Here is a 15,148-nt window from a genome sequence, read left to right on the forward strand (position 1 = left end):
GATGAAGCACTCGCAGGGCAAAATTAGACTCCAAAATATCTGATGAGCACCTTGAGAATTCCTAGAGAATTGCTACTACATCCAGTGAACGAGATATTGATGCATTAGTTTATCAAAAACAATGTCAAATATCGCACTCGTTTGGAAACTTTTATAATAAGAAATATTACAAATGAAGTTTTATTACTATATCTATTATCGGTGATTGTTAATTTTCTGCCTGACTTTTTCTGCTCATCACTATCCCTATTGTTAGTGTATTTTTTATGTGGCCCAAGACAATTCCTCTTCTTCCAGTGTGGCCCAGGAAAGTCGGAAAGTTGGACACCCATGATTTAGCCAGTATTAAGTCCATTAAAGTATCAGACCATATAAAGTATCAGACCTATAAGAGGAATGACTGAGGAGGAAAGGGGGACAGAGGGAATTGGTTCTAACAGAGGAGACAGTCTTTGCATGTGAGGGACATTTTGAAGCTTTGATTTTTTAGCATCTAAAGTACATTTTTTAAATAACATTCTTGAGTGGGGTAATGGTGTTTTCAGTAAAAAGTGTTACACTTGTTACAACTGCTGATCTGCCATTTTATTACAGATAAATATAATCATCTTTGTACTGGCTGTGAAGACATCTTGTGGTCGAAGGCAACGATTGTTTGAGAAAACCGGAATTCTGTAAGTTTGAAAAGATATGTTAACAATCCTAACACTTTATCTATAAAGTCATATGGCTACAGCGTCATACTAATCACTGCTTATTGCTAACTGTGTACTGGACTATGTCTCTTTCTGCCGTTTTAATATATTGGGTCAATGTGTACACATCTAACACAGGATTCTATTCTGACCCTTAGCTCTACACTGAGAACAGCATTCCTATTACTGCTTCTAATAAGTGCCACCTGGTTATTGGGGCTTATGGCAGTCAACAGTGATGTCATGACATTCCACTACCTCTTTGCCATCTTCAGCTGTATGCAGGTAACATGTCTTCATTAACATAAAACAGATCTGTAGCATGAACTGTATTGATGAAGAAATGTTCACACTCTGTAATGCTAAAAAAAAAATCTTTGTATACTGTATTTGTTATTGTTTAATCGTATCACTTCTTGCAGTAGGTGAAATGACAGTGTATGTAGGACATCCTCCTCTCCTACTTCAGAGACAGTATAACCTTAGCACCGCATCAGATTACCCACTTTACTTAGAAGTAGCACCTCTTACTTAAATATTGATGGCATTAATAACGTTGCCACAAGCAGATCAGCATGCAGTGTTTATATTTGCCTTGTTGTGCCTTCAGTCTTGCCCAGGCCAAGATTTTACAATGTTGGTTCCTATATTACTTTGTCTACATTCAGCTGCTTCCTATCGCCCCATTATCTTTTGCACAACTTTATAACACTCCCTCTCATGTCCTTCATGAAAAAAAGGACATACATTTTTGAACAATTCAATAATATTTTATATTATGACATGTATGTAAATGAAACTTTTGCTTTTATGCATAGTTTGTAAATACACCTGTAGATGTGTTAGATAACAGCGTATACTGCAACTGCTTCATGCTTAGCAGCAGTCACAGTGCTTGTTTCTTTCCATTCTTTTCTCCCTAGGAAATCCCTCGGATAGCTTAATAAATGCAATTTTCTATCATTATTTGTGATTATCAGGACATTGCCAAGACTACTATAAGCTTGGTTTTATAAGGATAAGTACACACCATGGGTCTTTCTGTTTTTAAGACCCCTAGTGCCCAACATGCCCCAGTTTGCAGCCTGCTGTGATGGGCACCAGGTAAATGGCAGTGTGCAGACTGCCGATCCTGAAATGAACATCTCCTGATACATGGCCATATCCTGGGATGGGCACAGTTAATATGTAAAGAAATGGAACCAGTGTTTAGGCTGCTGATCCTTATCTGCACACCTGTTCATGAGGTGTTAGCTATATCCCAGCAGCATGTAATTAACAGCAGAGACTGAATATTGGAGCTCCGAGCTCCCAGGTTTTGGGGAAGACAGCCTCCTGTGCAGCCCTTGTCACATGAGCTGTCATGAAGATATCTGCCTGTGTAGGATCCTGCAACGTTTTTCAGTCCAGCTCTTCTGGAAATGGAGTGCTGAAGAACTTGACAAAAGTTAAAATAGAAATAGGATCATAGTTAATGTGAGTATTTTTATGCGATTTAAAGTGTTATTTCACCATTACAGAAAAAAATGTAAATGTGAACTTACCTCTGGGATTGCTGAGCTGTTAGTACCTCCGCAGCTGCTCAAGAGGTCTGGGTTGAGATTCCCACGCTTCTCAGCACTTCCAACATGGACCAGATTGATTCTGATTGGTCATCGCTGTCACATTGGTACTGCTAACATGCCGTAAAATGTACATCATTACTGTGCATTAATGCAACAAAAAAAAAAACGAATCTTTTGTGCAGCCCATAGGACATGTCAGAGGCTGCATTTGAGGCAAGTTGACCATACTGTGCTGTATTCCTAAAATAGATGAGGCAGATAAAGCCAGACATCTGATTGATAGTTTAGGAAGAGTAACATATTAACAGATTTTTTTTTATATTTTATAAACTTGTATCAGTGTCTTTAGATTTGTTATGTGTATCATCGCTACCAGATATGAACCAATAATGACAGATCTGTTCTGCTGGTAATTTGCCCAATCCGCTCTCACAGTCCGATCTACTGTGTTGTAATCTGTTGATCCACTAACATTTATGAGTGCCAAGTTCTATTTTTTGGCCATCTTTAACTGTGCCCTTTGATTGGCTTATTTCTGAAGTCTGTCTCTTCTAAGTTCAGACAAGTGATTTCACTTTGTGTGTGTTCAAAAGATTTTTGCTTTGAGATCTCTGTGAATGTGTATTTTTCACAATTTGTCTATGATATGCAACAATAATGGTCATAAAAATAAATACACAATATGAATGTGTGTTTATGTCCTGTGCCTCCTTAATCAGGTCACTGTAGTCTCTATACCTACAGATAGTGAGATTTTTTTAATGGCTTTTGGCTAAATTGCATCTACAGCATTAAATTACCTATCACTGACTGTTTCTGTCAGCAGCAGTAATATATGTTCCCAAACTGCCCCTGACCTCTGCTGATCTTTATACTGATAACGACTTTACTTACTGCACTGGAGAAATTCATAGTGGGAATCTATTTGTTAGGGTTTTTTCGATAGCCAAGTGTGGGGTATGATGTTTACTTTTAATATAGGATATCAATAATAATATAAATTCGTAAACCAGGCTACTGCAGATATAGATCATATTTAATAGTTCAGTATGTAATGATTGTATAGAGTCTGATAGCCAATAACAGATTTAATTCTAATATGTTCAGATAATGGAGATGAAATCCTGGTTGCGATCCGTGGGTACACTGTGTACTGCTCTCCATGATAAATGTGTTAGCCCATAAGTATACATGCACACAGACACACCTGGTTTATTTTATTTGGTGATTGTGATTCTTTTGCTTTTCATTTTTCAAGCTGAATGTGTGTATAACTATTAGAAAGTAAATATATGTCACCTTTTATTTGCTGCAGGGGCTTTTCATCTTCTTTTTCCATTGCATCTTTAACAAAGAAGTGAGAAAGCAATTAAAGAATACTTTTACTGGAAAGAAAGTCCTAGCAGATGACACAGCAACTACAAGAGCCACATTACTAACAGTAAGTCCAGTTTGACATTTGTCTGTTTATATTCTAGTGTCTCTCTGCTGCCCTCCATTGGTGCTCTATGGAATTATATTGGAACGAAAAATCCGTTTTTAGGCAAATCTATTATTCATTATATTCTGTTTGAGCATTCCAATAACAGAGATAAAGAAACTGTTAATAGACACACAAGAATTTGTGATCTGTGCATTTGAAACTTATGAAATGTCCTGTTTTTTTCACTACATATGTACATGTGTAATGTGAAATACTTTTTTACAATGGGCTACAAAATGGAAATGTTCAAGTGTGCCACAGCTTATTTTTGTTTTGTGTTCTACAAGGTTACTGGCTCCTGCAAACTATAAAGATGACCCAGTTGTTTTGAAGGGTTTCAATGTTCAACCCAGAGTGTGCCAGTTTGGAACCGGCAAAGATCAACAGATCTTTTAGTCTGCTTTTGGTCCATTGGGATTTTTCTCTCTATTTTAAGTTTTTCCTTTCATATAAAGATGGCATGTGGTCACCCCAACCCCCATCCCAAGAAAAAAAAAGATACCGATCCAGCACACCATGCAGAGTATGCCTCCCCTGCACCCAGCTTACATCTTTTCTGTATATCATTTTTTCTTAAAGAGGATGCTCACAACATCAGGGAAAAAAATAAAGAAAAGCAGTATTCATGTTGGGCAGCTTCCCATTTCCAAAAGCTTGAGGGTTGGGTAAGTTCCTGAAGGAGCATATTTTACACCAACAGAGTATAGTATATCATACTATATGATATGACACGTGGAATCTCTTTATCAGTACTTCTAATATTTTGAAAATAATTAATGATAAAAAAAATTGTGCTATTTGTGATTTAGTGTGGTTCCCTCCAAAACATGTATATTATATAGGGCGCGCTTGTTGGAGCCCAACCTCTGTAGCTGTAGTGTAAAGGTGCTAGATGGATATCAGGGATGGATGGGAGCAGTAACACTGGGGCAGCTCTTCTTAGAGTGGAAGCAAGGCTCTAATGCAGTAACAAGAAAAAGAGAGGAAGGTGCCTCTAAGTGCAGTACTGACAATTTATTTAGTAAACAATGGATAAATTGCACTTACAAGATAAATAGTTAAAAAGACTCATCGTGTGGTAATTAGATCCAGGTGGGACATCCAGCCGTCCAGCAGCAAACTCTGTCTATAGGATCAGGAAGTAGAGCCCAGGATGTGCCTGTTCATCAAAATGAAGCTAGGAGAGCAGAGTCGGATGTAGGAGGTGAAGGGGACGGTAATGCATTTCGGGGCATGCTCAATAGGCTCCTTCTTCAGACCTTCCAAAACATGACCTTTCCCTTTTTACTGTTTTTTGGTAGGATTTGAGGATAATCCTAAGTAAACAGTATATATATATTTTGTATTATTATTTTCTTCTTTGTGTTAAAGTTTCTTCAGAAAAATACAGTCAGGACATAGCAGTGTATTTATGGTATTTAGCTTATATTAGTCATGTGGTATTTGTAATAGGATTACTTGGAATACTTTGCACGTAATTAGTGTGCACATCATAAATGTGCAGTAAGGTACGCTGACATTGTAATCTGAATGAAGGAGCTGTATTTTCATGCTGTAGACTTGCATAGCAGCAAGAAAAACTCCTAACAAAACTGCTGGCCTATTAGTAAGCCCTTTCTGTGCAGTGAGTGTAAAATATGCAAGCTGACTTTTGGTTGTTTGGTATTCAGTTACTGTGCGTCATTCTTTAAATCATTTGGACACAGTGGGCTAACAAAAGCATATTTACAGAGAAGCGATGTTTATAGGATCCTTGCCCATGTGCTTCAATGAGCATGTTCATAACATTAATGAGAAGGTAAGATATCGCTATAAAATAAAATAATTTACAATACCTTTTAAGCAGAAAAGGTCTAATAATCTGCCTTTGAGAACAAAAGTGATGGTGTGCCTCCTAAGGTTTAATAGACATGGAAGATTATTTAAGTGATGAGAACCTTATTTATGGATGTCTTATTTTCTGTTTAGCGAACCTTAAACTGCAACAACACATATATGGATGATTCTAACATGTACAGAACGGGAATTGGAGAGTCCACAGTCTCCTTGGAGAGCACCGTCAGGTCAGCCAAGAGCCACAATAGCTACCTTGCTTATATCCTCAGGTAATGCGGTGGTGGGTGCATAGCGCTTGGCTATCTATTTTTCAAGGAATAGACCAAAAATACCGTCTTATGAGAATACACTTTGCAATATTCCCAAAGTACTGGATGTCAGTACAAAAACATCATTTTGTTTTCTGCTGCTATTAGACGTTCTCATGCTACAGAGAGCCCAGTGTGTTCAGGTAAAATTGCAGATATTGCTATCAAATCTTTCAGCATTTAACAAAAGCATAAATTCTGCTTTCTGCATGGCTGGCTTTCCCACCGCCTGACACTACAGCAAAGTAAATCTAACACAAGCTCATCCTTTTTTCAGCCCTAATGTATATAGATGTAGACTTTTGAACACTCTGAAAAGAAAAATGGGGCTACTGCCCTTAGATACAGGCTAGATATCCTGTTTAGTTGCCAAGTGTTTGCAATCAGCAATAAACCAGCTTAATTCATGTCTCCAGCTTTATTTTCTAAGCTGTGATTTGACAATGTAATTATACTTTTCTGCAAATTGTTCTCATACACATTAGGGTTGACATGGCAGTTGTTGTCAGGATATGATAAAGATTAATTATATTTGTAGACCCACATTGCATAACACATTAGTCGTATATATATATATTTTTTTTGTTCAACCGGCGGGTTGAACAAAAAAACCGACCCAATTCCCCCATCCACTGAGTCTCTATATTCTGACAGTGGGGAGACTTCTCCGCCACCAGAATACACTGATTATTGCTGCAAGACATAGCCAACAGGGCAGGTGTACAGAAGTAGATCGGCGGATCAACTTGTACAACCACAGTGCCCACACATGGATCAAAATATGGCCAGTCCCTGTTGAACCTACCAAATTTTGATCCATTTATAGGCAGCTTAATCCACACTTTTGTATATGACCTACCCTAATCCAAGGAACTGCTCAGATCACAGCACGTACATCGTACATCCATATCTGGATAGCAATTTCCAACAAGGTTAATCCCAGGTTTTCCCAGGTAAGGTTGTTAGTATTGAATTCACCAGAGTCCCCCTATTAAACTGTCACAGTTAATTCAGTATTGGAAATATTTCACAATACCTCCGTACTTGAAAAGACAAAGCAGAAATCAGACTGAATAAACGCTGCTTCCTTTGATGCTCTTTATTATTGGCATGTTTTTGTTCTGTTACTGTATCCATTGTAATCATATCTGTATCCAGTTAGAGTTTTGAGTAAAACAATGTTTTGGGGTTTTTTTCTGTGATATATACGCAGAGTGCAATATTGTCTGTGGGAGTATAGAATGGAGAGCATAGTTTTGTTGAAGCTTGTCATTACCTGAAGCTGTTTTTGCACCCAAACAGAACAGTATTGTATTACCATCACTTCCAGATATCTTACAAATACAGGTATCAAAATAAAATAACAATCACAGAAAAACTTTTTTCAGCTAAACAGCTATATAAAAAAGCCTAATAGATCTTGCTTTTCTTTGCTGCTTGCCTGTGTTCTGTAATCCAGTGCATGTCCTGGTTTAACTTCAATTTTGTATAATAATTGGTGGCTATTTCTTGTTGTAATTTAGCAATGCATTTATTTAGTTGTACCATTTCCTGATACAGGGATGAAGCTGCTCAGCAGCTCAGTATGTCTTCAGGACAGACCCGCGCTGGTGTTACAGAGGTGGATTCTGCACATTTCCACAGAAACCGAACACGTTCCCATGGTGAGACGCCTAGTCTATATTAGATTAAAGAAATAGATATGCCTGGTTTTCTTGATACTTACTGTACAAATCTATTTATCTGCAGGACATGATTCTGACTCAGATAGCGAGTTATCTCTTGATGAACATAGCAGCTCTTATGCTTCTTCTCGCTCTTCTGATAGTGAGGATGAAGAAATTGAAACAGAGCAGCAGTGGAAGCCAACCAGCCCTAAAAACAATGAGCGTGGGCCGGTGCATAGTACACCTAAAGGTAAATAGTACTTTAAATCTTGTGACCATTTTCTCAGGTTATAGGCACTATCCAGAACTATCTGTACCTCCACTTTCTCCTCCTTCCCAGTCTGTGCAAATCTGAAATATTTTATCTGAAAATAGTTCCCCAGAGATGCAGCCTACCTGACAGCACAAAACTTCCTTAAAAATCTTCATAGTTCTTCATTGCACATTCATAGCCAGATACTTTGGACTTCAGTGTAGGGATGCAACAATACCCTTTTTTGATCGATGAGTACCGATACTGTCGGTCAAGTAATTACCGGTACTTTGAAGTGTGATTTGCGTCAATGCAAAATGTATGTCTGCAAACTGCACTGCAAATAATAGCATACAATTTGAACAGAAATGCGATTCCTGTCCAAATCGCATGTGGTTTCCCTACTCTTCTGTATGAACCCAGGCTTGTCTCTGCACGCACATAATGCACATGCCATAGATGTGTAGTTACTCTAACTGAATAATGCACATGAACAGTACTTTTTTTTTTTTTTTTTGGTCTTGCAGCACTAGCATCCAATAAAATAGACCACCCGCTCTGCAAATTCTTGCACTGTTTTAGTGCAAAAGGGATAATTAAAAACTGAATTTACTTTTTTCCTGCAGTGGATTCAGTACCAAATCACGTTAAACCATACTGGCCTGCTGACTGCATGACAGCCAGTGACAGTGAGGATCAAGGGGGCAAAAGTACACTGAAAGTAGAGACCAAAGTGAACGTTGAGCTTCATAATGAAAACAAGGTTAATCACTGTGGAGAGGTACCTCATGACAAGGAGAATGAAGCACAGACCAAGGAGGGCAAGGTGGTCAACAATCACAACAATCTACAGCCAGAACTAAGAAAAGGTAATCTTTTTTTTTTTTTTTTTATGCTAATATTTGATAGTATTTCATAGGATCCATGTTTTTGGATTTGAACATGGAATCATAAGTCCCTAATCTACAAAATAATATCTAAAGACCACCGAGCATTATGTTTTATATAATGATTCCCTAAAGGGCATATGATGAGTGGCAAGTGTGGTTAAACATTTGACATTCACCAAACATTGTCAATAGCAACAACAGGAAATATCAGAAGAAAGGAAAGCATACTCGGACATTATGTTATCTTATGCTCCACGTATAGGATTATCTCCACTTTTGGTGAAGAATTCACAACATACACTGAGGTGTAATGACACCAGAAAATATGTTACATTTCTGTATGAAAATGTGCTTATATGTTTGTTCATACCAAACTAGCTAAGAGTTAAGACTTGTCCACTGGAATCAGCTGAAACCTTTTTGAACATTAATAAATCTTAACAATACAACAATAATGCTCAGACAATGATGAATGTGTTCCCTTTATAGCTGTCCTGCCCATTTTATTTACTTAATGAGTCAAGTTTACTCTACAGAACAAAGGCTATACCTGACTTGTTCACACTTTGTCACCCATGGCCTATTGTACAGTGTATTTCTAGTGATGATGTGCAATCATATGTTATGAGCTAATCTTGTCCATGTCATGCTGTAAATTCAGTCTTCTTATTATAAAGATATCTGTGATAGAAATGGTGCTGAGTATGCTAATCCCTTTCAACATATTACATGATTGATAACACTTGTTACTCAAGCCCTTCTACTCAGTTTTGTATAGTTGTGCTCTGTTCAGTTATTATAGCAAAGGTCTGAAAATCAGAACAGGAAAAGAGCGGTTATAAAATCACAACACTAAAACAAAATTTAAAACAAAAATCATATACAGTCTATATAAACACCTTCTGTAACTGTACTATTCCTAACCTTTAAAATCAGATCAGTTGTGTATAGGACTATAGGAAAGAATACATGCATTCTATGAGAGAGAAACAAAAGAAAGCATTTAGGTATACAGACGACATCTTCCACTGTAGAATGCATTCTACTGGGTAGATAATGGTACTTTTGCAAGTATTGTGTAATAGTAGGGTACGATGCCATTGTTATGCAATTCTTGCTGATTTAAATGTTTTTTAATAATTCTTTTAACAGGTATACTGAAAAATAAAGTCACATACCCTCCTCCTTTGACAGACAAAAATATGAAAAACCGTTTACGAGATAAATTGGACTATAATCAAAGTACTATTTCATCAAGGACGTCCTCACTATGTTCAAATGATGGCATCCGTCCAGTTACAGACACAGCGACAACTATAAAAAATGCACGAAGGGATCATTCTCGAGAGCAAGTCAATGGCATGGCTATGAGTGTACAAGTTGGACCTACAAATGGGGAGGCTTCAGACTCTGAGTAAGTATACTAAAGAAATATTTGCATTAGGGATAAATGAGTAGTAAATAATAAGATAAGGTGCATAGGGCCATGCATTTCATACAGGATCAGTGCCAACTGTAATATGAAAATTCATGGCAAGTGTGGTTAAACAATATAGAATGTCAGCTCCTAAGTGGATCAGAGCTGGCTTCCCTTTAAGGAGACTGTGTAATTTAAAAAAAAAAAAAAGCTGCTGAAAGCTATGAAATGCAGGTACCCCAGTGTTCAGGCACATACCTGTAGCAGCTAACAGTAACCCCTGCTTCCTCTGAATGCCAGGCTGTTGTGACAGGCACAGCCCTGACACTTCAGTCATGTCAAAGCTTACTGCTTACATTTCCTCCAGCCCCCCACCTCCCAGCCCCCTTTCTATATATTCCTATTAGCCCATCACTATGATGGGCTGCATCGGTGGGCTATTGCACTGAGCAGAAGGCAGATTGGAAAGCTTCATCGTTTATTAGGATGTTTAGAAACTGGGATTTGACTGTAACTGAATGATATTGGGGGCTGCTTTTGGTACCTGCATTTAATGCGCCAGTAAAGGATTTGTGATATGCTTTAATACTGCCTGAAAAAAATCTAGAGTTTCAGTTTAACTCAGGCCAGTCAATAAGTTGGAGTTAATTCTGAAATTGAAAGCTCAGTTGATGGTACCCTTTGAACAGAATCCAATTCAGAAGAGGACTTACTTGTCATATGCACATAGAAGTTCCTGTTATGTGTGTCTAATCTGAGGAGCAGAGGATTACTTAGATGGAGCATAAACCATTCAACTAGTATACAGATCTCTGAAGGCAGGTTCTATTGTGATGTATTCTGAATTCCTTTTCTTTTTTTCTTAGTGGTTGTCAACAAGTGTGATGCGACATTAAAGTAGCTGTAAAGGATAAAGGTTTTCTACACTAATGTATTCTCTGCATGAAGGTCAAAAACCTTTTATAGGCAGCTCCCCCCCCCTTCATTTCATTCCATTCCATTCCCTTCCCACCCCACCCCAATACCTGATCTTGATCCAGCGCTGTGCTTGAGAACAGCAGCACTGCTCTCTCTGTCCCTCCTCACTGAAGTCAGTGAGAGCAATGGGAGCCATTGGCTCCTGCAGCTGTCAAGCAAATCCAGTGATGCGGGAGTCGGGGTCAGGACCGAGCCACATTGTGTGTGTCAACAGGCACATATAGTGCGGTTTGGGATCAAGCTCTATGGGGGCACCCAGAAGGCAGGTGGAGCCCGGAGCATGTCGACGGGTGACCTCAGAAGAGGAGGATCCGGGCTGCTCTGTGCTAAACCAATGCAAAGAGCAGGTAAGTCTGACATGTTTGTTATTTTAAAGGAAAAAACCTTTACAATCACTTTAACTTGTTCACCAAACTCTGATGCTTCAGTTATAAAATAAAAGTAGACATACATTTTTTGCTATTTTAAGAATATACTTGTTTAACCTCCCTGGCGGTATTCCTGAGTGTAGCTCGGGGTAAAGTTTCAGCACCACAAGCGGTAACCCCGAGCTACATTCGGGAATACCTTGCAGCGTTGCTCTGGGATCTATTCTTCACTTACCTTGTCCTTCACTCCCGCAGTGTCCCCGGCAATGTCCTTCGGCCTCTGCCGGCATCCATCTTCTGGGTTCCGTTCCCTGCGACGTACGGGGATGGAACGGCGCAGGAAATTTAAAAATTGTATCAAACCATTTCACATACATTTTGTCCCTAGTGCTTTGTCCTGTGCCCTGCCTGCATTTTTACTGTTCTTTCTACCTGGAAACTGAGAAATGTCCATAGCGTCCAAAAAGCGTCACTTTAGGTCAAAAGCGGTTTTAGACCAGCTAGAGAACAGCGATAGTAAATTAGAACTACTTACAGAATTGAGTGATAATGATTCGTGGGGAAATTCGTCATCAGACACTGAAAACGATTTTGCGACTTTGCTCAGTGATGTACAAACATGGCGCTCTATTTCAAATTTCAGTGTTTTTGGTTTGATTTATATTATTGAATTAAATGTATTATTATTATTATATTATTATTTTTTATGATTATTTATTAAATTATAATTTATGATTTCGTTCTTCAAATTTTAACATACCCGGGATGTTTACTAGACTTTTGTTCGGACAGATTTCAGTGAGTTATTCCTAAAAATTACAGGTCTACAATAAAAAAAATACATATTTCTATGCAAAAAAATTTACTGCTTTGAGCACAGAAATACTGATATAATCAGACCGCTAGGGAGGCTACAACGTTTCCCAGAACTCTATTAGAGAGTATAATACTTCCATTAAGTAAGTTACATTGATATGCTACTTCTTGTTTTTGTAAGGGTCTCCTCTGGAAGGCTGTTAATAACCATTGCTGAGGCTACTGTGCCCCACAGGAGACTGGCATTGCCTGATTCCCAATAGCGATGCTAGTTCTATGGAAGAGCAGCATTGTATATAGCGGTGTGCTTGGACAATTTCTGTTGTGATAAATTGATAAATAAAAGCTATTTTAAGGGATTTCATTTACAGAAAAGTTGTCCTATCATTTTGTAGGGTTACCAGCCACCTGATTCCCCAGGAGCAGAAAGTCAGATTTTAACTTATGACCAAAGTTCTCTAAAGCAATGAATTGGTAAACCCCACAAGTTACCTTTTGCATGAGTACTTGAATGCACTGAAATGGTGGCAGGGTTGTTTCTGCATGTTAGTTATGAGTATTCCTTGGCCCGCTGTCCTCTTTTGTGACATGCATGACATGTAAACTAACATTCAGTAATACGAGATTTGTTTAACCCAAATCCTGCATGCTCCCTCTTTTCATGAACAGCGGCAGTAATGAAACTTCAATTTGAATCATCAGGAGATTGTGAAGGCTTCTACAGACCAGGAACCCCTCGTCCCAAAGCTTGTGACTTCCCGAACATCTGGGATTATGCAGAGGAGCACAACTGTGGTGGTCGAGGATGTATCATTGCTAAGGCAATTACTTAATTTAGCAGACTTGTGACTGCTTCACAATATAAATAATAAACTAAAGGGCTGTGCTATCCGGATCCATGATAGATGAAAGCACCCAGTGCCAAAAATGAGAGCATAAATCATAAGCAAGACTCCTTTCTCGTGGATGAAAAGGACATAACAGAAGATACAGCAGGAAGTGATGGACGGATTCACCGGTCCATAAGGAGAATGCTTTGTGGTGCAGCATAAGCTAACGGACTCATACATTCATGAAAATACCATGGTCCTTCTCTGGTAAAATCAGCAACGTCCAGGCAGTCCTGACTTGGGGTTGAGCAGTGCTGATTTACTTGTGTTCTGTCATGATGTGACCTTCCAGCCTGCTGAACAATGCACACCATAAGGTGACACCAAGTGCCCTTCATTCACTTCACCAAGTTATGTGTCTTAAAAATCTTTGTAAAAATCTGTAAAAGGATATGTTTGTAGATATTTTATATATTTTTATGAGGACTCTTAAACAAAGCTTCTTTTTTTTTTTGTAAATTTTACTACTAGTTTTGTTATTTGATACTCACAGACCTGCTGAAAACAAATATTTTTATACTACAAAGATTGCACATTACTTGAATTTTTAACTTTTGTTGCAAAATTTTTTTATTACAGAAACATGCGTCCTAATTCCAGACAAGGAAAAGAAAAGAATCAGATAGTTGTGCTGCCAAGTAATTGTATATCCTCCCCTTATACTTGCCATTTCCTATACAACACACTGAATATTTGTTACTGAGACCCTCCTTTCAGCTTTCTATTGCCAGAACCGAGCCTTACATTCAGAGCACCTTGTTTTCTAATACTGTGCTTTACTACAGAAAAAGATGAGATTTTTTTTTCTCATTGGTATAAGACTAGCTGAAATTGTTTCTTGAAAAGCACGCATTTTCTATCCCAGTCTACATACAATGAGTATCAGACTAACATTGAAAAATCAATACAAAGTGATTAAGGGATCTTTTTTTAAAAAACTGTGATAACAATTATTTTCAATGTATAGTTGTATATATTGTGTTGACAGACAGCAGGCAGCAGTAACGATACTGAATGCAGTATACGCAAAGCTTGGTTGATTCTCACACTGTGGTTGGTTGAATTCTTTTTCATTCATTTCTCAGAAATAAATAACTACTACAGAGTAGCATACCCCTTTAGGATGAGGGATGGCATACAAGTCTATCCTGCAGACACTCTCAGCTAAAACACCCTCGTCCTGTAATAATAAATGATTGAAACATTTGTTGTTACAAACAGAGCTAGTATTTCCAGGAACAAGGACTACTGCTGATTGCACTGAATGAAAGACAGCTAAAACATGTTTAAAAGTGCCTTATCACAAGTCCCTAGCAGTGGGGTGTCTCATTTACATATGCAGTTTTGTTCTGCAGCATTTTACTTTCATCATTTGGAAAATTCATGGTCTGTCATCTATTTTCTATAGTTTATCAGAATCAATAATCTAAGTTGGACAATCTCCAATTTTGTTTGTCCAGCTTTCCAAAATATTCCTATCCCACGTCTTCAGTGTCATTACAGTAATAACTGGTATGTGTACACAGGTCTCATGACAGTGAAATGCTAGATGTATAATATGTTCTCATTATCATCCCTGTACATCTTTCTGTTCCTTTTTTAAAAAGTGTTACATTTTGGCTGGGTTTTTGTTTAATGTTTAAAAATGATTTTTATGACAAACTTTTATGACAAAAACTAGACACTGGATTTTTTTTACATGTGTATTTATTAATGTACAAACACTGGAGAAAACCGTACTGAGAAGATGGCATGGTAAATTAAAACGTTCAGAATGTATCAGTGTGTTGAGTTTTGTCATCTGAAATTTTTAATGAATTATCTTTTAAAGATACTGTATATATCACATTTGTAATTATACATAACATCAATACATTGCAATTAGCATAAATGTGGGTGCCTTGAGAGCAGTTGGTGGAAAGGCTGTTTTCCAGGATATGTTAGGTCTGGACTGTAAAACCTAAACGCACTGGATCATGAGG

General features: G+C 37.9%; 1 protein-coding gene across 6 annotated transcripts in view; it reads left to right on the plus strand.

The window, feature by feature from the left end:
- Positions 1 to 14,945, plus strand: part of CELSR1 (cadherin EGF LAG seven-pass G-type receptor 1) — a 198,715-nt gene extending 183,770 nt beyond the window's left edge. The window contains exons 27-36 of one of the 6 annotated variants that reach the window (XM_089684862.1): positions 595 to 674; positions 854 to 980; positions 3,576 to 3,701; positions 5,712 to 5,848; positions 7,448 to 7,551; positions 7,637 to 7,804; positions 8,434 to 8,676; positions 9,850 to 10,111; positions 10,981 to 11,030; positions 12,979 to 14,945. In XM_089684862.1, coding sequence (XP_089540988.1) covers positions 595 to 674; positions 854 to 980; positions 3,576 to 3,701; positions 5,712 to 5,848; positions 7,448 to 7,551; positions 7,637 to 7,804; positions 8,434 to 8,676; positions 9,850 to 10,111; positions 10,981 to 10,999 — 1,266 coding nt within the window. In that variant the 3' untranslated portion in view covers positions 11,000 to 11,030; positions 12,979 to 14,945. Of the gene's footprint in view, positions 1 to 594; positions 675 to 853; positions 981 to 3,575; positions 3,702 to 5,711; positions 5,849 to 7,447; positions 7,552 to 7,636; positions 7,805 to 8,433; positions 8,677 to 9,849; positions 10,112 to 10,980; positions 11,031 to 12,671; positions 12,751 to 12,945 lie in introns of all 6 variants that reach the window. The other 5 variants (XM_089684839.1, XM_089684847.1, XM_089684866.1 and 2 more) reach the window with 5 other exon arrangements.
- Positions 14,946 to 15,148: the final 203 nt, after the last annotated feature.

The sequence above is a fragment of the Staurois parvus genome, unplaced genomic scaffold (assembly GCF_062004578.1).
Source record: "Staurois parvus isolate SC_StPar_1 unplaced genomic scaffold, SC_StPar_1.0 ptg000019l, whole genome shotgun sequence".
Taxonomy (NCBI): Eukaryota; Metazoa; Chordata; class Amphibia; order Anura; family Ranidae; genus Staurois; species Staurois parvus.